Here is a 22,756-nt window from a genome sequence, read left to right on the forward strand (position 1 = left end):
CACACTTGCAAAGGGATTAGAAACATTTGTCTATGTGGTAAAAATGAAACGATCATCCAAATTGGCTGTTGATTCATCTATTGTTGGTAAAACTATACTATAGCCAACAGGATTAGTTAGTGTTTGAAAGGTTGCATGATGGTTGAGTCACTCCTTCGGGAGATATATGTACATCGTCCGAATTGAACTATGAAGCATCACTATACTTGTGTTTGTATATCTGCTTATATGAGTAAAGTACTATCTTGTTCTCTGTTACATTCTAATCTCTTAATGCAATAGCTAGTAGACCGAGGAGTGCTAAGGACATGCTTGAGGAATGTGGCAAAGATTGAATTCGGTGAAAGAGACAAGGGAGGAGTTCCTAAACTTGTATACAACAAGGGTAGAGAATATGCACGGAAGAGAAGGAATCCGCACAGTTTGAGGTGCTGAAGGAGCACGAGCATGGGGTGAACTATCAATTATTTCAATCTCAACAAGAGTGAGACTTAGACAAAATTTTGTGTCATATGTAGGATTGATGAAGGGCTTCAATTTTAAAGTAACATATGTCTTGTATTTTAATCTATGGGTTGATTATTGCACATCGAGTTTGAATTATGTTGAATTTCTTATGTATACTTCTTACTTTTGTTGTGTTTTTCAAGCCACATATTATAAGTAGTTGGTTACAAACATTGCCTGCTCTTCAGGATGATTTGAATCAATGGGGTGAAAGGTTCTACATTCCTTTTTGTATTCTGTTTAATTTCCTACAAAATTTTACGTCTTTGTACTTACTAATTTAGCTATATACCAGGCAGGAGCAGTTACTATGTGTTCCAATGGAACAAAGAATCCCACTGGTATATTTTTTGTGCATAAATACTTGAGAAGTAATTTGTGAAATTGTGTTGCTTCTTGGTTCTTTTATTTCTTGTTTTAAATCAATATTTTTGTGGATGATGGCCATGCAGGTGAAAGTTGCATCGAGGCAAAGGTCTCGTCTTTTGGGGCAAAGGTTTGTTATAAGAATAGATGGATGGGACAAAAGATCAAAACTTCCAAGTGGTCATGTGGTACGCGTTTTAGGCCCAATTGGTGACATCAATGCAGAAAATATGGCCCTATTAATAGAGAATGATATAAATATATCTCCGTTCAGCTCAGCGTGAGTAAAACATTATGTTTTAGGGAGATATCTACCTTGAATGATTGCATATCATATTTTGGAAGTCAACAATTCAAAACTCATAAATGTGCTTTGGATGACCAGACAGTGCATCCAAATATATTAAAGTGTTTTTGACTTGCTATTTATTCTGAACTAGGTCTAATGCTTCTGTAACTATAGTTCACTGCAGGAACTTCCAGAAGATACAGAGGAGCACCAATGGGTGATACCAAAAGAAGAATTGGACAATCGTAGAGATTTACGCTTCTCACATAGAGCTTATAGGTGCCAATTAGTACCTTAGTGTTTGAATATAGACAAATTCACTGAAGTGAGTGGTTTTAGCATTTTGCCAAGATGAGCATTTTTGGTCTAGAATATTCAAAATGGATTTTATTGTTCTGATATGTTGACATGTATTATAAGGATTATCGTAACTGTGTATGCTTTATTGTGTTGTTAAATGATTTTAGTTGGCTAACTAGGTCTGTAGGCATGATTCATGGATCAGTATATTTTATCTCTAAAAACGTCTGTCATGTATTATGGCAATTGCTTTTGAGCCCCTTTCCACTATTTAAAGGTCCTATTGACCACTTGCATGTGATTTTTTTATCAGCCTTCTGGGTGCAGTGTTCACCTGTAAATCTGCTGTTCAACTTGTTTTCTGTTTGCTAATCATTGACTTATTGCAAAAAACTCAATTCATCAAGAAGACAATAATTATGTGTATAATAAATGCTCAAACAATTGTGGAATTATTTTTTAATTTATCAATTCATCTCTAAAATGTTTAATTTCTTACCCTGAATCTTCATCAAACTAATTGGCTGGGGATATATTGCTAGCACAAAATAATATAAAAGGCTTAAGTTTTTAATATTAGAAGTAGAGATTTGGGTTTCAAATCCATGACAAAAGGGTATGGCTTCATTCATATATGGTTATTAATTGAAGTTTATTACTTTCATATTGGCATGAGACATTTTATGGAATTTACTATATATTGAAATTATTATTTTTAATATGCATATTTTGTCAATTGGTCAATGAGGAATAGGCCCCCCTCACTTGATAGCACGGGCATTGAATGAAAGTTCAATTTCTAGAGCACCCACATTGTTATGTAGGGAAACTTGAGCCCAGATTCTAAATGTAGTGCTCTGGCTCTACCACTCAGTCAAACTAACTGGAGATAATTGAATTGCATGTTAATACTCAGGGTTTTTATTTTGAGAGCTTCAGTTCCGAATCTAATTTTTAAGTGATTCTTTTGGTTGCAGCATTGATCCTCCTGGGAGTAAGGATGTAGATGATGTGCTTTCGATTTGTGAGCTGTCTGATAATTTTCTCGAGGTATATATTGTGTTCTTAAACTGTTTTGCTTGATTGCACATCAATTTTAAACAGTCCTTAGGATGAGATTATGCAATAATAAAATTTCTATCATACAAGTATCTGTTTTACACATTACATATAGGATTTCTGAAGAAAGTTCTTGTCTTTATATATTGAGAATGAATATAAGCTGAACCAAACTAGGTACAAAATAATTTTCTGGAATGATAGCATTACATGTAGATTGGCACAGTTTTATTGGAACCACTGTTTATGTAAGCTTGCATACCATGCAACCATAATCTTGATAATGACCATGGATTATAATTATTTACTGGATTTTAATTGTGTAGTATCCTACCCTATTTTTCCCAAATAAAGAAACTTGCAAGCTACTTTATGATATCAATTAATTTGCTTAATAACTCAACATAGCATTTTTGTCAAACAATTGGCACACATACTACAATATATAGGAAAATCTGAAACTTCTTATTTGCTAATTAAATATCAATTTTTGCCATGTAAATGTGCTCATACAATTGTTTAACATGCTGTGACAAATTTCAGTCTCATATTCAACAACTACAATGCAAAAGTATGAAAATTTGACAGAAGAAACTTGGAATTAGTTGCTGTAGTATTTTTGCAGATGTAGTTGGCAGCCTTCCAAACCCCCAAATCAGCAAGAATAAACAATAAACTTGTTGCAAATACTGTTCACGTACTGTAGCAAATTCACTATTCATGCGCACTATAGCAACCACTATTCACACGCACTGTAGCAAAACACTATTCATCCGTACTGTAGCAAAACACTAAATGAAACCCAATGTGTTTGGAAACACCGTTAATCCTCTTGATTGTGTCTTTCAACAGCGAAGAGAATGCTAGCAAAGAGGGATTCCGTCCTCCAAGCCTGATAATCAGATATCCAGCAACATAACATTAATCTTCATCCAAGCATACTAAAAAGAAGCTCTTCCATTTCTTTTATAGTGTTCTCACAAGAGCTCAATCCTTCGTTTTCTCAATGTGGGATAAAACATAACTCCCTTTATGTAACTTATGTCTCCAATGTGTTATAAAATAAAGGGGACTCTTTTAATTTAAATATTTCTCACAAACTATAGTCTATGCATTAATAAAGTTAAATATTTAAATTTAACTTTATAAAATAGCTTTATCAATGCATAACAAATCTTATCAATGATAAACAAGTCTTCTTGTCGATTTAAAACAATTACCATCGACATACCGCTGCCATTGGATGTCCGACCATGTCAAAGATGACTTACTATAAATAGTAAGTATGCCCAAAGTTGCCTCAAAACCCCTCAGAAAGACCTGCAACTAAAACTATCTAGGCCAAATGGCCTCAAAGTCCCTTTAATGTCTTGGTTAGCCTACGAGACTGTCAGGAAATAGGCTAACGACAACATCATGCTATGAATGCTAAAAAGGGGACATTACAATCTGCCCTTTCCAAAATTGCTTGTCCTCAAGCAATTTCAACTCTGGATGCTGTAATATCACCTCATTTTCCAAAGTAGCATCCTCCACTTGACCAAGTACTCCTTGATGATCCGCTTGTGAAGCACCCTCTCCCTGGAGTCAAGTATAGCGTCAGGAACCAAGATAAGCTTTCCCTCATCATTAAGAGGTGGCAATACTACTGAAGGCACCACATTGTGGCCCAATGCCTTCTTAAGGTGTGACACATGGAACACATTATGCACTTTACTGTCTATAGGCAACTCCAACTCATAAGCTACTTTGCCCACTCTCCTGATTACTTTGAATGGTCCATAGTAGCGTGGTTTCAATTTCTCTGCTCCACTCTTCTTGAGAGAGGACTGTCTATAGTAATATGGTTGTAACATGAGGTACACTATGTCTCCTAACTCGAAAGACCTCTCAACCCTGTGCTGATCAGCATATTGCTTCTGCTGATTTTGTGCCTTTTGCAAATTTTCCTTCAAAGATCGCATAATGTCCTGACACTCCTGCAAAATTTCTTTGGCCTTAGGCACCCTACTGTCCCCAAATAACAAATCCAGAAAATTAGGAGCATCATACCCGTACAGTGCGATGAAAGGGGACATTTGAATAGACATATGGAAAGAGGTATTATAGCAGTACTCCCCTAGATGTAGCCAATTGACCCAAGCCTTCTGCTCTTGTGCAATGTAGTTTTGAAGGTACCCCTCAACCCATTTATTCACTATCTCTGTCTGCCCATCAGTTTGGGGGTGGTAACTGGTACTCGGAGTTAGCTTTGTTCCACACAACCTGAACAACTCCTATCAAAAGTGGCTCATAAACCTACTATCCCTGTCGCTAACTATGCTCCGTGGCATCCCATGTAATCTAAATACCTCTTGAAAGAATAGCTCTGTTGTCTGTACTGCTGAATATGTGGACGAAATCGCAAATAAATGTGCAAATTTCTTCAATTTGTCTACCATAACAAAAATACAATCCCGATCCTGTGCCTTTGGAAGGCCTGTGATAAAATCCATGGAAATGATATCCCACTTCTTCGGTATAGGTAGGGGCTGTAGTAAACCGCCTAGAAAGGAATGTTCCTGTTTGTTTTGCTGACACACTGGGCACTCCCTAACGAACTGTAGCACTTCTGACTTAAGCCCCTTCCAAGTGAAGCGTTCTCTCACCTGTCGATATGTCTTAAAAAATCTTGGATGTCCAGCTAATGGTGAATCATGAAATGCTCTCAAGATCTTTTGCTTCATGGCAGACCCAGGTACCAAATAAATCCTTCCTTTGTAAATGATCAAATCATTTACAACTGTGTATCGACTATCCTGAATAGCTCCTTTAATAACACTAGATGCCCAACTATCCTTGGCATACTCTGCTAAGATCAACTCTCTCCAATCATCCATGACTATCCCAACAACAAGCAAATGAGGCCTTCTGGATAAAGCATCTGCGACAATATTTTTCTTCCCTTTGATATAGACTATGTCAAAATCATAGGCCTGTAACTTACTCACTCATTTTTGTTTCCTGTCATTAAGATCCTTCTGTCCAAGGAAATGTTTCAAACTATTATGATCTGTTTTTATTGTGAATCGGCTCCCTGCTAAGTATTGCCTGAACTTAGCTAGCGTGTGCATGATTGCTAGCATTTCTTTGTCATAGATGCTGTAAGTTCTCTCAACACCTTGTAATTTCCTGCTCTCATATGCGATGGGATGTTTGTCTTGCATGAGGATAGCTCCTACGCCCTCTCCCGAGGCATCACACTGCAGCTCGAAAGGCTTGTTGAAATCTGGAATGGCTAAAATAGGACAGGTACTCATCAGCTCCTTGAACCTGTCAAAACAATCCTGAGCCCTCTTTGACCACTTGAAACTGTCTCTCCGTGTCAAATCTGTAAGTGGTGTTGCTATCTGTGAAAATCCCTTCACAAATCTGCGGTAGAACCCGCAAAGCTCAAGAAATCCCTTGAGTTGTGAAGTGTTCCTCGGCGGTGGCCAATCCAGAATGGCCCTGATCTTGTCTGGGTCAACCCGAACACTTCCTGCACTAATAATATGCCCTAGATAGAGCAACTCTGTCATCCCGAACTTGCATTATCTCATCTTGGCATATAATGACTCCCTCTCTAGAATGCTGAGCACTGCATCAATATGCTTCAAATGTTCCTCCCAAGTACGACTGTATATCAGTACATCATCAAAAAAAATCAACACAAACTTCCTCAACTGATCTCTGAATACTCTATTCATACAGGAATGGAAAGTGGTGGGGGCATTAGTCAACCCAAAGGGCATGACTAAGAACTCAAAATGTCCGTAGTGGCATCTAAAAGCTGTCTTCTCCACATCCACCTCTCTAACCCGTATCTGGTGGTAGCCGAATCTCAAATCAATCTTAGAGAAGTAGCATGCACTGTGCAATTCATCAATAAGCTCATCGATGCACGGGATAGGGTATCGGTTCTTGATTGTCTTCTTGTTTAGCTCCCTATAATCACTGCACATCCTCATTGTACCATCCTTCTTCTTCACCAATACCACTGAAGAAGCGAAAGGACTCTTGCTTGGCCGTATGTGCCCCATGTCAATCAACTCCTTGATTGCCTTTTCTATTTCATCCTTATATCTCTTTGGATGGCGGTAGGGTGTGATGATGACTGGCTTAGCCCCTTCCTCTAACTCAATAACATGCTCGATTCCCCTATCCGGGGGTCTCCTTGGAGGTATCTCACCAAACACCTTAGTATGTTTGGTTATTAGTTCTTGTACATCAGGTGGATACTTTTGTTCATGCTACTCTGTCATCTCAGGCATTGCTCTAAACTTTGCTGCCCTCTGTACCTGATCATGTCTAAAGAAACTCTGCATCCGCTTGAGTGACACCACTCGAAGTCTCCCATCTGACAACCCTCTGAGCACTATCTTCTTACCATTTGCCTCAAACCTTATTTCCATTTTTTGGAGGTTAAATGTGAACTCTTCCAGAGACTTCATCCAGTTCATCCCAAGCACCATATCCTGATCACCAATGTTGGCCACAAAGAAATCTCCCGTCATGTCATAATCTCCCAAACGAAGCTGCAAGTTGGAGATCTTCTTGGTACAGTCGATTTTGAAGCCATCGGCAACCATCACCTTAAATCCCCTATGCTCCTCTGTATGTAGCCCTCTGCGTGACACAAACTTCTCATCAATGAAGTTATGTGTTGCCCCTGTATCAATGAGTGCCACAAATCTCTGTCCATCCAAAGTTCCTTTAACTCTAAAAGTGACGGCCTCTTGTATACTTGACAGCTGAGCTATCATGCTATCATTGCGTGCTTCCTCATGTGAAGAATTATCATCATCTCCATCTGATTCTGATGACTGCTTTGAATCTCCATCCACTGACTCTTCGGCTGAAAAGTACTCCATCTGCTTAGCTTTTGCTTTCAATGGACACTTATGTGACAAATCCCAAGGCTCCCTGGAATGAAAAAAAAGCTTCTTCTTCCTAAGATCATTAAGTGCGTCATTGTCCAAACTCTTACTTTCCTCCTTAGGTGGCTGAGCCTCTCTATGGAAAGGTTTCATGTCCTTATCTTTCCTCGAAGGGAAACTCTTTGCCTGAAATTCATTTTTAGAAGTTGAAGAGGAATCCATGTCACGAGCTTTCTTAATGGCTTCCTACAAAGTGGGAGGGTTGAGAGCTTTAATCCACCCCCTCAACGGATCAGCTAACCCATCCATAAATAGAACCAATATCCTCCGTTCAGATACATCTGTTACTAATACTTCAAGTTTCTAAAACTTTGAAATGTATGTTTCCAGTGATCCCCACTGTTTAAGCTAAGCTAACTCGTTGAAATGGAGTTCTGGATCCTTCCTGTCAAAACGTTTAATCAGTCTCTTCGTAAACTCCACATATGAGGTAATGTGTGCATGACCCATAGTGACCATACCATGATGCCACCACTCGTGTGCTAACCCATCTAGGGGAATTGCTGCATACTTAATAGTTTCTTCCTCAGGCATAGGGTTCAATTGAAAGTATGTGTCAAGCTTTTGAACTCAAGCTCTTGCTATAGACTTCCCCGAGCCATCATAATATGGTAATTGAAGTTTCCCTACTTTCTTCCGTAGCTCATAGCTCTGGTTCCTGTCATGTCCACGTGACATATGCTTCATCCGCACATCCATATACTCCCTAAAGGTAATTGTAGCAGTAAAATCTGGACCTCCGGCTTCCCAATCTCTCCTCAACTGGTCCTGTATATTAGTGATCTAGGGCTCTGGTATGGGCTGCTCTGGAGCTCTAGGAGGAAATGTGGGAATCATGGGCCTCGAACTCATTGTCCTAGTTTGCTGGGGTGCATGGCCGAAATTGTTCCCAACTTGTTCGCCTCCATTATGTGTCCCATCTTGATTATTACGATTCTGATTATTTCCTCCAACCACATTAGCATTCAACCCCATTTGACGAGCCATCATTTGCATCATAAGCTCCAATCTCTGACTTTGTTCCTGTGCTCTCTGCTCTGCTAATCGCTGTCCCTGTGCCAAGGTGTCTAATAACTTTAAGAATCTTTCCTCTCCCTGATCTGGACCGACATTCCCGCCTCTGCCTAGTCCTGTATTCCTGTCATCTCGGTCACCCATATTGCTGTTTGGATCAAAGAATACCTCCTCTGTGTCTGTATGACTGGATTCTATGTCCACCTGCACGAATGAACTAGACTGTTCGCTCTGCAGGTTTGAAATCCTATTTTGTCTTGCTCTGGTATCGCGGAAATTATAAGGCCCTTGTCGCATGCTCAAACATAAATGCTTTGATTTTAGTGTTTTGACATTTTGTCAAACACTTTCCCCTCTATTCGGCTGTTCCAAATTCCCTATAAGACCCCCACAAGATGGCAGGACTTATATGCTCTGATACCACTGTAGTATCCTCCCCTATTTTTTCCAAATAAAGAAACTTGCAAGCTACTTTATGATATCAATTAGTTTGCGTAATAGCTCAACATAGCATTTTTGTGGCACACATACTACAATATATAGGAAAATCTGAAACTTCTTATTTGCTAATTAAATATTAATTTTTGCCATGTAAATGTGCTCATACAATTGTTTAACACGCTGCAACAAATTTCAGTCTCGTATTCAACAACTACAATGCAAAAGTATAAAAATTTGACAGAAGAAACCTGGAATTAGTTGCTGTAGTATTTTTGCAGATGTAGTTGGTAGCCTTCCAAACCCCCAAATCAGCAAGAATAAACAATAAACTTGTTGCAAATACTGTTCACACACTGTAGCAAATTCACTATTCATGCGCATTGTAGCAACTACTATTCACGCGCACTATAGCAAAACACTATTCATCCGTACTGTAGCAAAACACTAAATGAAATCTAGTGTGTTTGGAAACACCGTTAATCCTCCTGACTGTGTCTTTCAACAGCGAAGAGAATGCTAGCAAAGAGGGATTCCGTCCTCCAAGTTCGATAATCAGATATCCAACAACATAAAATTAATCTTCATCCAAGCATACTAAAAAGAAGCTCTTCCATTTCTTTTATAGTGTTCTCATAAGAGCTCAATCTTTCATTTTTTCAATGTGGGATAAAACATAACTCCCTTTATGTAACTTATGTCTCCAATGTGTTATAAAATAAAAGGGACTATGCATTAATAAAGTTAAATATTTAAATTTAACTTTATAAAATAGCTTTATCAATGCATAACAAATCTTATCAATGATAAATAAGTCTTCTTGTCGATTTAAAACAATTACCATCGACATACCGCTGCCACTGGATGTCTGACCATGTCTAAGATGACTTACTATAAATAGTAAGTATGCCCAAAGTTGCCTCAAAACCCCTTAGAAAGACCTACAACTGAAACTATCTAAGCCAAATGGCCTCAAAGTCCCTTTAATGTCCTGGTTAGCCTATGGAACCGTGGGGAAATAGGCTAACGACAACATCATGTTATGAATGCTAAAAAGGGAACATTACAAATTGGGTACAGGTGTTTGGGTTTAGTATATGTTGGCATAATTTTTCTTTGGGACTTACTAGGTCTGTATAGAAAGCATATAAAACTCATGAATATATTCACTTTTGGACCTTGAAAACAGGAATTGATCAAATAACTCTGAACACAAATTTTAGTTGAAGGAAATAACACACACATCTACACACACATGTAGATACATATATACGTATGCACATATATACATACATACATACGTACATAACACATATAGACACATATACATCCACACACACACACGTCATTTATATACAAAGCTCATGGAATATGAAACCCATGGCATCAAAACTAAAAGTCCATGACTTATAGGAGGTTGTGTTACTCACCCGAACATCGTAGCACACCATGTGTTTGCATCTAAGACAGTTATTAGATGATTATGTAGCCATGATATTTGCTTATGTCTGTATTCAAGTGAGTGATTTATTATTAATACTTTTTAAATCCTTTAAGGCTGCATGTTCTGTTGACAAGCTCATTAACAATCAATAATGGCTAATTAATAAGTTAAATGATTAAGTTTTATTGTGGCATTAGCTAGGATGCTAATAGATGGGATTGTTCTATGAGTTGTCTATGCAAAACATATTGATACATTTTGCATTATGAAAATGGCATTTCTTTCCAACTATAACTTGACTTGTATTGAGTAGTACAATGATTGTAGAAATTTTTTATAGTCTCTTTGGCGCTATCCATGACCTCTTAAAGATACCCCACTAGGGTTTGATACCAGATCTACCAAGCAGAGAAATCTAACCAAGAGCTTCGACACCTATGATTGAAAAGTAGAAAAATGTTATCAATCATCATCAGAGTTGCAATTTAATAATGAAAGACTTGAATACAAAACAATCAAATTTTTAACTTTTGAAGTTCCCAAGTTACTTTCACAATTTGTGTAACTATTTGTGCAAATTGGTTGTTGAATCAATGTATGCAACATTTTCCATCAGGCTTCTTTGAGTAACTTGAGTCTAGCCATGCTTGACTCCGAAACATTCGCTTCAAAGCTGCCAAAGTAGTAAAATACTTTGTAGCATTAAGGAATTCATTGCAAACCTTATGACTCTTGCTCTTACCAACTCCTTCCCTTGGGTGTGTTCTCTCATCGAGCAAAGAACCCAAGGGCGATTGTAGATGTATTTTGTGATTTTTCTTGCATCTTGTGCAACTGATTTCACCCAATTTAGCTTTCCTATGTTCCCCAAAGGAAGGTCAAGGATATGTGCTGCACAAGGAGTCCAAAAAAGTGTACTGTATTATCAATTCCGATCCCCATCATAACTTGCTCTAACATTAGAGCCAAAGTTTGAACAATATTACCTTGTTAGAGGCATCCATAGATTTAAAAAATAATGCATCATGCTTGCTAGAAACCAAAAAATTAATGGTGGTGGTGTTTTTGCCATCTGTATATCCATCTGAAAGAATGGTGCAGCTACATTGTTTCCATTCTATTTTTTGCTCGTCCACTTCTTTGGCCCTAGAAACTGCATCTATGAGCAACCTACAAGTATAATGGAATATGGTAGAAAGATATAATTTTACTATCAACATGTAATGTCTGTACAGCCATCATATTCCGGTTTTTGTTACAAACCTGAAATATATAGCACTTAGGGGCTGGTTAAGAGTGCCAACCACCAGAGCTAACAACTACAATGTGTACATGATCCATGTGAGATTTGTGAAGTAACTTTAGGACAGAAATAGAAAGGGTTCTTATACTTACCAAATAGACAAGAATATAATAATGAACACATTCAATATAGGTATTCAAGACAACACGTCAATATGGCAGAAAGACATAACATTATTATCAACATGTAATGTTTGTACAACCATCATATCCTAGTTCTCGATACAAGCCTGAAGTATATAGCAATTGGCAGTTGGTCAAGAGCATCAATTGCCAGAACTAGCAACTACAAGAGAACAATAATCCAATACATTGATACTTATTTAATGACACACGATTAATTCTAGTCAGAAAAAATGCTACCAACAATAATTTTAATTCAACAACAGATATACTACTAGAAGTATGGCTGTGATGGAAGATTGAAAAGCTTTGATAATATATTGAAGTCAGCTATGGTGAAGAGAGGATAATAAGATCAGCAGTGGGATATAATGAGAACATGGTAATTATCGATAAAGGTTGTGATTAAGTTTTCAAAGGCAGTGACTGTAGTGATTAAGTTTGAAGCTTCCAACATAAATAATATGAGGATAAGCCATTAATGAGATGAATGGTGATGAATGAAAAGATATATGAAGATCATTCACTATGAAACAAAAAAACAGAAAGATAAAAGATATATCAGGCATCAAGCATTTGTGCAATTATATTTGTAGAACATGAGCAGTCGTATTTGAAGAACATGAACTATATATACATGCAGAGTTATAGTCAGGTTTATGCGGTTTTTAGTATAGATGTGAAGGAGAATTGAAGGAAGACTCATAAGTGTATGTGATGCAGCTTTTGGAGTAGAAGTGTGAGGAGAACTTGAGGAAAGATATAAGTCAAATGTGGAGAAAAGCTAAGGCAGAAGTTGGGAAAAAGTTAACTAAAAGTTAATAGCAGATTTGAGAAGAGATTATAGCAGTTTTAAGAAGAGATCTATAGCAAAAGTTGTGGAGAAAAGGTTTATCCATCATCCGTTGTTGAAGCATCAATGGTAAGGTGGAAATTTGAGTGAGAAGTTGGTGCCTCTAGTGATTTGGTGCTTGTGAAGTGAATGTAAGGGTTGGTTTCTCTAATAAGATGGTACCTACGAACATTGTAAAAGAAGAATTGTATAAAAGAATTGATTTGCCATGGTTTTCGCTTAGTAGGGTTTCTGTGTAAAACATTGTGTTAATGTGTTCCTATGTGCATGATTGTTGGAATTTAGTAAATAATATTGTTGTGGTCGATAAAGTTAAATCGGTAAAAGCCGTAATTATACCAATTCAGAACCCCTCTTAGTATAATCATGTCCTCTTCAATAAAATGAGGAAATCATTAATAAATTCAATGAATATAAACATTGTTCTCTCTCAATTCATTTTCTCATACTGATCATGGCTCCCACATACGTCATAATAACACTTTTGGTATTAAGGTAAATTTGCTAGTCTGAAATTGTGTGTTTGTGCTTTGGATTCCATAGATATATATGTTGCAAAGCTGTATTAGTATATTCGTTGTAATTCTTGTGTGTCCATGGAATTATTTATCTGGAGCTGTTAATCCCACTTAATGAGTTTTGATCATGTATAATCATGTCCCTAAATCCTTTTCAAACAAAGAAATTGAAGGCGTTTTTTTTCTTCTAATCCAATAACTTTTTGATGTTTACTGATTTTCCATTCTTGGATGTTTGTTCAGATTTCTTTCTCTCTGTGTTACGTTAATGGATATGTTGAATTACTTCTTTGTAGGTTGGAGTTCACATTGCAGATGTATCATACTTTGTTAAGCAGGATTCTATGTTAGATCTTGAAGCTCGTACACGTGGTACAACTGTATATTTAGTAGGAGACACTTATCACATGCTACCAGCTATCTTGAGGTAATATAGATAATTTATAGTCCATAGGGATATAACCAGCATAAATCATACAACTTATTTTGCTGGGTTGTGAAAAAAGGGAAAAAAGGGAAATGAGACATAAGCACATCTAGCTATAGTTTGCAAACTCTGTTAGCACTCCCTGAGTTGCTGAGTACTCTATTTTATTTTGCTGTGTGAGTTTTCACAAGTTTAACTCTTGCAATTTTATAGACACAAAAAACCATGGCTAATAATATCTACACAGGTAAAGCGCTGGTTAAAATGTCTTGTTAACATGTTTTTTTTTTTGCTATAAAAGCGTGCATTTCTCTAAGAAGATGCCAAATTTTTATTTAAATACATTCTGTAATTGATTTTTTCTGAAAAAAACATATTGCTTCAAGATATTTTATTTTTTAATTGCTTTCTAAGTTGCCGAGTATTTACCAAGTTTTTGGCCAAGTTGAAGAGTTTGGGCATGCCGAGTGCTATCTGAGTCTGAGTTTATGATCTCTGCATCTAGCCATATAAGTAAGACTAGGTGTGAACAAAGCATTTTGTAGCTCTACTAGTATATAGACATGAACATAGATTAATACTTTTTTCCTTAAAGCATCTTTTAGGCTTTTTCCTTATGATATATGCTTTACAAAAAAACAGTTGGTTTTATATTAGGAAATAAAGTTTGTATTTAAATTACGTTTAAATAACTGATGATTTGAATTTGATTGGCATTTTTGGAGGTTATAGGAAATAGAGTAGCACTTTAAATTCCATCATTCCCCCATTGAAGGGATTTAATTAAGATACTATTGCTTGTACATGGATCTCGGGAATCTTGGTTCTTTATCTTCTAGATGCAGCTGCCTTCAAGTGTTGGGTCCTGTACGGAAACCAATTGACTTTTATATTCAAGAACTCATCATTCATATTATAGCGGTTGAAATTTCAAAATGTCAAGTACTTGGAGGCTACAATTGCCCTTCCCAATGTTGACACATTGCTGACATCATGTCCCCTATGAGCATCAAGGGAAGTGTTTTCATCCCTGTTCTTTCTAAATATTCCATATCTATCATATCTAGATTTATATGGTTCGATGACCCTTGTCATCCTCTTCCTATCTTCATTCAAAAATTCTTGACCATGTACATGCTAATACTAGATGGTTGACATTGAATATTAGGGATGTTTATAGGAGACTTTTTTTGTGAGCTATCAGGTTCACTATTCTAGGTGTCCTTAGTTTTGGTTGTCCTCTCATGGATAGCATAACACCTTGTATTCATTTTCTCACAGCGATTGATTTTGTGAAGGTTGGTCCATCATTTGATTGCTATAATAGGAAACATTTGTCTTTAATTCTTCATCATTCTATCCTCTGTAGAAAGATGCCTTATTTACCCAAGCTTATCTTAAATGTTTAATATATAACATTATTATTTCAAATTTTTTAGGGTTCACTTGGCTTGGGTTCACACTGTACTAGCTAGACTCTTTTACTATTGGGATTTTAGTTTATTTTCAAATTAGCAACATTTTTTTAACATCATTTTAGTTTCACTATTAACTTTTTTTTTTGTTTCCTGATATTATCATATCTAATAATAAACGAAATCTTTGTGATAACCTGGTAATACTTTTGAGTATAATTTGCATTAGTTTTCATCTCTTGATGTTGTCATATGTAATAACGACAATGTTACAGGACTTTGAATTGGCAAGTTGATTTTTGTCTTGGATCTGGAGTTCGTGTTTAGGCTTCGACAAGACTGGAAAAATTGAAAAGACCATGAAACAGAAAAATTCTCATGCGATTAAAACTTTTGTCATGCACTTTTTATTATAGAAACTGCGAAGACACAATAACCTAATGAAAATAGATCTCTCTGATCATATACACAACTATACATTGATCATATAAGTATGAAATAGATTTTAACACAAGGAAATGACAATATATAAATATTGTCAATCAATTGTTATAACTTACAGGTGTAGAAAAGTCTTGGATTATGATATTCATGGCATTGAAAAACAAAAAGCACAATATGGAGTCATCAAATATGGTAGAAAGGAGCTTATATTTTTAAACATAGCATTACTAGCTCTACATGGAGTGATGCGATTGTATCTCAAACAAGTTTTCAAATGCTGCTATAGGAGCATTTCTGAGGATAAGGTTTGACTTTGCAAACTAGAACTACAAATGTAGTTCATTTAGTAAGAATTTAATAGGGAAAAATTCAAAAGAATAAAATAGTGTTTCTCTTCCATCTAACATGGTCTGAAATGATTTCGTATCTTTTTAATACTAGACAGTGGTGTAAAGTGAAACACCCTTGGTGTGCTCTTTGTAATGATATAGGGTAGGGTTGAGGGGTGGAGCAATTGCCACCATTAATTGATGAAAGCATTTTGAAACTACAAAGGTCTTTATGCTGCATGCTGTTTTTCTTAATTTTAATGCTTTTAGCCATTGTTCAAAATATTGTTATCAACAACTTATCGCCAAGGGCAAAAATAAATAATGGAGATAAGTTGGTAACTTATTAGTAAAAAGTTAGGAACTTGCGAATCCAAATTTACTTGAAAATTTTCTTCGGAACTGCTCCAAATCCACAACAAATTGCCATACAATGCTGCCAATCACATTCTTTCTCCTCCAAACCCTTTTTCCCTCTCCAGACACCAAGTTGCAATAAAAAAAATGCAATATGCATCTTTCTTTGGTTGTCAGTCCCTACAAATGAATTGCAACCAATATGTTGGCAAAATATTGTGATAGTTTACTAACTTCTCGGCGATTTTTTACCAACTTATCTGCGATATTTTACCAACTTCTTGGTGATAGTTTTTTGGTGTGAAAGTTACGTGTTTTTGCGCCTAGCTCAACTTATTGCGGTAAGTAGACATATGAGTGATAAGTCTGCACTATTTTGGTCTATGCTTTTAACTCTGCTCCAAAGATTGTCCCACCCTTAAAAATCTCTATTTTCATAATTTTACATTTAAGCTTCTTTGATTTTTAATTATTTTCTTCTTATTTTCATAGACCTGCTTGAGTCTACCCATTGGGACTTGCCCAATCTACCAATTAGGAAACTTGTTGGGGACCTGTGTCACATTTCTACGGGCCTTGGTTTAGTTGGTTAGGTTTGAGATTGAGTCCTAATGAATCTTATAAGTTATAACCATGATAATTAACTAAATATTTTTGTCATGTATATTATTAGACCAAATATTTGGGATTAAAGCAATAAGCCCCCCAAAAGAAGGGGGTTGAATAGATATGGGTAGAACCTAGACAAGTCAATATATTCAAAATCAATAAGATACAAAAGCTGTAGGTCATTTGTTGCTTTATAATTAATCATTCAATGGTGTGTCCAGCAGACTTGTAAGTTTAACCCAAATCTAATTTGTTTTATAATCTGGAAAAATCAGTATTATTGTTCTGATAATATCATTAGGATACTTTTTGTTTGTTCTTGTGTTTATAAAACTAATTTGAATTTGTTTGTTGTATGGCAGTGAAAATTTATGCTCTCTTCGTGGAGGGCAGGATAGACTAGCTGTGAGTGTCATTTGGACAGTTGATCCAGATAATGATTTTGAAGTTGTAAATAGTTGGTTTGGAAGAACAGTTATTCGATCTCGTCATCAGGTTTGTACTTTTTAATTCATACCTTTTCCTATGGTTGTATACCTCTGTAGTTTTAATTGGAAAAAAACCATCTTTCCAAGTCAATGGAACTATAAATATGAAAGTCTGGAGAACAAGAGGTTGAGTAAGCTTAAGATTACTTTGAAGACACAGCTGCAGTTAAACTGGAAACATTATAAAATGTCATTTCAGAACTTTTCGCATCTTAAATTTTAAAAATGTTAAATTCTTGTCGAAATGAGCAATTCAACCATTGCATTTTTCCTCATAACCTTTGTTTTTCCCTACGATGTTGTATCTAACATTTTTTTATTTAAATATAGAACTATCTCTCTATAAATGAGATGAAGTTCTCAGGAACCTTAATAATGAAAGAGAGAACAAAAGAAAGTAGAGGAAGCTTAAAATTACCAGTAAAACTGTTTTATAGCTTAATAGAAAAAGAATGCATATCTAAAAGAAAAATATAAGTCTAAAATAAAGAATCAACAACCAAATTATTCTCAATATTAGAAATCCACATTTTCTTTGGTTTGCTTATCCTCTGTTGGATTAGGTTTATCTGCATTTTAAAGTACATTAATAATTTTAAGTATTAACTGATGTAATCTTCTGTTACCAGGTTTAATGTGAAGTGCATTATTTCTTGTTAGAAAACTTTAATTTATAAATCGATTTTAGTGGATTTATTTTTAAAGATTCATAAACTGAGTAAATGCTCTGGCATATTTACGAGTCTGGATTTCAAGGTGACTTTCTTCAAGTGTAAAAGTGTCTCGAAAGTGAATGTCTCCAGGTGCCACTTTATTATTTTAGATGTGCTAGAGTCTGAAGGCTGATGCATTTTTTAATAGTTTATAAGAATATTCTTTATTTGTTCTTTTTGAGAATCTATAATGTTCTGTGACCTAGTATCGCTTCATGCCTGTACAGTATTTGCCTATTTTATAGAATCATTTCTTTACATTTCAAAGCTTATCATTCTTTTCGCAATGTGCAATGTGCAATGTTAAGTGTTGTTTTTCCCTTGGCTTGGACATATTAAGTATTTAGAAGAAAACATTTTTAATCACTCAATAGTTTAATTCTTGACCACAAATCATGAAAATGCTTCGGTTGCATTTAAATTTTAAGGACATAATATAATATTGCTACTATTTTTCTGTCTTTGTTGCAGATGTTTTATGGCCAAGCACAGGCAATACTTGATGGTGTTCCCTTGTGTGAGGGATGGGAAATTGATGAAAGTCCACAAAACTTGGCTCAAGTACAAGCAGATTTGTGTAGCCTGGCTTCCTTTTCCAGGGTAAACTTGTTGCTTTCTTATATGATGATCTGCATATTAATAGTAACAGGATTTTGCAATGAAGTTGCACTAATAAATGTGCTCAATAAATAGCAGAAAAATTCTTTTGGCGGATATTTTTTCTTCAAACCAGAATAATGAGATTTTCTCAAAATAATAAGGAAAAAAGTAGTTTTCCAAAAAAATATAGAAGTATTCCTAGAAATAAAAAGTACTATTTTGATTATTTGAAGGCATTTTAATAGCATAAAGACAAAGATAGAGAATAAAAATGATAGTTTAATCTTTACTCCATCAACTGTAGAATGTAAATATTTTTCATTTTGCTAATTGCATTGCATGGTGCATGAATGATTGCTAATTTTAAAACAGGTTTCTAGAATGGCAAGGGATGCATATTTAAGTATAGGAATAATTTAGACACATAATAAATTTCAAATATGTTGTCTTGTCGATGCCCTATTTATTATGAGACCAGAGGGAGGTTCTTTTGTTTGTTCAGAGAGTGCTTCTCTCTCTATGATTTCTTCAGCTATTATGATCAGAGATGCCTTGCACTGTATCTGCGTGAGGCCACTATGCTCCGGGATAACATGATTCAGACCCTACTTCCACACCGGCACTCATCTACTTAGCTCATTACTGCCTTTTTTACACCTTTATCCCCCTTGCATGGTGTGAAAAGGCCCTCTAGCTCTATTCAGCCTAGTGATCTTTCTAGATGCGTCAGATCCTGTTCTGCTTATAGGCACCAGCAACACTCTTGTGGGACAGGTCGGAGATAGTGTAGTACCTCTAGGCATCGACACGTGTATCATTCTGTGACTGATTTCTTCTCACCCAAGAAAGACTCCTAGTGCTTTCTGTTGCTTGTATTTGTTTGTTGTTGCTTTTCTTCGGACACCTTTGTGTGCTCCTGTTGGCTTCAGCCCTGCTTTGTTGTAATATTTCAGTCCCATAGACCTCTTTTTGGTCTTTTGTTGGACATTAATATCATTATCTTATCTCCTTTTCTATTTAAATTAAATGGGGACCCATTTCTTTATTTCTTGTGGGCTAATGGATAAAGTTACTGAGTTAGTTTAATGATAATATTTCAAGTTAGGTCCAATACTACTATTTAAAAATCGTTTCAAAAAAGCAACCTAAATATTATTACTAGTTACATAAATGGGCCGTCTAAATGGCACTTAATGAGGCTTTTTGTAATATTTAAAAATAAATATTTTTAGAGCACTTTTGGAGGAAATAAAATGGAGTTAAAACCATAAAGGAGTCTATAAAAGAGCAATCTCTCATAAGGCAATTATTCAATTTCTATAAACTAAAACTCCTTTTGATAGTTTGAAAACCTATGTCCAACTATTGCATTTGAGGATGAAAAGCCTCAAACTATAGCAATCTAGAGGACGAAAACTCTCTTTTGTTTCCATGTGGTAGAGGAAAAAACTTCTCTTGTTTTTCGATTGCAGTACATAATAAGGACTTTTGTAATTTTTTGATTAAACTATTTCTAGTGGAGCACTTTTGGAAGAAAAAATGGAGTCCAAAATGTTGGCATTAAAAAGGAGTCTATAAAAGAGGCCATCTCCCATAAGTAGATTGTTTGATTTCTATACAACCAAATTCTTTTGTTGATTTATACATTGAACCATAGTTTAAAAATTCGGTCTTGACAATATCTTGGCCAGCCCAAATTTTTGAAGATCTCGGAATCAACAAAAACTTGGCAAAAGATTCGACAATAAATCGACATTTTTATTGAACATTTGAAAATATACACTTTCTTAAAATCTTTAAAAAAATGCATACATACACACCAAATTTGTAGAACATATAATGATTTGAGATATTCATCATATATCAATAAAAGTTTGCATTCTTGTATAACATATCCTATATCAAATAACTTTTACATGCTTTATACAGTTAGACCAGAACAAATGGGATTTGTAAGAGTTGTTTGCATTCTTGTATAACATATCCTATATCAAATAAGATTAAAGTCAAAGTAGGAAATCAAGCTGGTTGGCCATGCTCCAAATGGCCAAAAGGGAAAGCTAAGTATAAATTGTAATCCAAAGCCTCCAAAGCCAAAGTTTGAAGTGAAGAAGAACACGATGATAGAAGTGTCTTAAAACAATGAGCTGAAACAGTTTCTATTGCGTCTTAAGCTTAGGAAATAATGACAAAAACTATAGAGGTCGTTACCTATTCAAAATCAGTTTCACCCACAAACAACAGTGAGGCAATTGTGGACAAGCGAAATGGTGAGGGGAGAAAACGGCAGCAAATAAGCTTTCATTGACTGCAGAAAACAAGCTTTTGTTCACGGCGTGAAAGTTAAAAAAAACTAAAAAACTTTGACCAGCACTGACGTGGTTTGTTGACCGAAATTTTGGCAAAGAAGCTGCGGGTTTTTGGTATTATTTCCAATAATTTTGGGCTGTGAAATAGGAAATATCACTGCCATTTTTTTGCCTGATAATATCAGGTGGCAAGTTGACTTTTGATATCTCACGGTATTTTCATTTTTCTCGCTATATTTTAAACTATGCATTGAACACCTATGTCCAACTATCTCACTTGAGGATGGAAACCCTAAAATGTTGAGATTCAAAGTACAAAAAAACTCTTTTGTTTCCATATAGTAGAGGAAACACCTCTCTTATTTCTTAATGCAGTTTCATCCAAGAATCATAATTGTGTAGAGAAGATTGATTTATTATTTCTAGTTTCCATTTTGCTACAGTATCACTTCTAAAGTGCTATTCTAGTTTGAATACCCTTGTCCAACTATTACACTTGTAGACTTAGTCATAGGGTTCACCAAATTTTCGGCTTCAGGTTCAAAATTCAGTGAACCCATAAAAAACCAAAAAAAAATTGTTAAAGTTTGGCACCAAATTCGTACACAGTAGTTTAGTTGTCATTTTCCAGATTTTGTGGTTGTAGCCCATCGTCTTTGCTCTATTATCATTTGTTGTGGTTGTAGCCTGTCGTTTGTAAGGAGACTGTGAATGCACCCATGCCACACTCTTTACAACATGTGGTGGTTGTAGTTTTGCATGTTGAATGATGGTTGTAGTTTTGTGAAGGTGGACATGTGGCCGAAGGGTGGTTTCAGCCAGAGAGTGTAGACGTCAGAGGGTAGTGAGAATGTGGACATCAGAGGATCTCCCAGGTTGCAGGTCGTATGTTGGCACCATTTGGGGCAAGTCGTAGGGTCCCAACAATCTCCATGACTATCGCCAACAAACATTTCCAAATTTTCATTTTAGTTTTAGGTCTTAGTAGTTTATAACTTTATAATGTTATTACAATGTATCTAATTTTTATTTCTTTAACTTTAGCCTCGCGGACGTCATTAAAATCTATCATATCATATCATATCATATCATTATCAATAGTAAAATACTTAAAGTGCCACTTTCACATGCTTGTTGGCTATACTCACTATATGGGTTTATTATTTTGTTTTATTTAATAAAATCTACTAAGGTTTAAAGTTTGTTGGAGGAGGAGCACAATGTTTCAAATGTTGATACTTAAGTTACTGAATTGTGGGTTTATCTAGGCTATTCCAGGAACAAAATGTACGAGAATCGAATTCTGAAATATACCTCCTTCAGGGGCATCCAGGGTTCGTGTTTCTAAATACCAGAATGTTTAGTGATTCTTGTTTGATCTTTTTGATATTCTTAAAATCTACATCACTTTTTTTGAACTTTGAAGTTACCAATCTTGATCTTCTAGTTTGATCTTTTTGATATTGTAATGTCCCCAAATTTTCAGTGCTTATTTGAGTATTCTTCAGGTCAGTGTTCTATTTTATTTGTTGTGTGCCATTTAAGACACTTGATTCACACTTACTATTTTCAGCAAGTCACTTGGATGTTTTGCTCATACTTAGTATTTATAGTAAGTCACCAAGGTGATTAGTCAACATCATATCTTTATTTTGAAAGTGGATGGATTATCCCTGTGAGATGATATTGGTAGTTATCAAGAGTTTAATGAAAGTTTATAATGTAAAGAACATGTTTTTTTTAATCGATAATAGGCTGCTATTGCCAGTATTTTATTATTTTAAATTAATTTACAGTCATGTTTTGTTTTTTTCCCTGTTCAAAGTGCAGGCATGTGGGAAAAAACGGGGAAGAAAATCCATAGTCTTGCCTGGGACGAAATCGTCTTGTTTAC

General features: G+C 35.6%; 1 protein-coding gene across 4 annotated transcripts in view; it reads left to right on the plus strand.

The window, feature by feature from the left end:
* Positions 1-22,756, plus strand: part of LOC149530900 (uncharacterized) — a 359,431-nt gene that overhangs the window by 128,355 nt on the left and 208,320 nt on the right. For all 4 annotated transcript variants that reach the window (XR_016359208.1, XM_089811737.1, XM_089811740.1 and 1 more), the window contains 7 exons: positions 803-848; positions 960-1,153; positions 1,337-1,441; positions 2,440-2,512; positions 13,468-13,598; positions 17,115-17,247; positions 18,425-18,553. Coding sequence is in view for 3 of the 4 variants with exons in the window: in XM_089811737.1 (XP_089667863.1) it covers positions 803-848; positions 960-1,153; positions 1,337-1,441; positions 2,440-2,512; positions 13,468-13,598; positions 17,115-17,247; positions 18,425-18,553 (811 nt within the window). In the remaining variant the exon portion in view is untranslated. The remainder of the gene's footprint in view (positions 1-802; positions 849-959; positions 1,154-1,336; positions 1,442-2,439; positions 2,513-13,467; positions 13,599-17,114; positions 17,248-18,424; positions 18,554-22,756) is intronic.

Source organism: Cupressus sempervirens, chromosome 11, assembly GCF_028749045.1.
Source record: "Cupressus sempervirens isolate cs-2001-9-10 chromosome 11, ASM2874904v1, whole genome shotgun sequence".
Taxonomy (NCBI): Eukaryota; Viridiplantae; Streptophyta; class Pinopsida; order Cupressales; family Cupressaceae; genus Cupressus; species Cupressus sempervirens.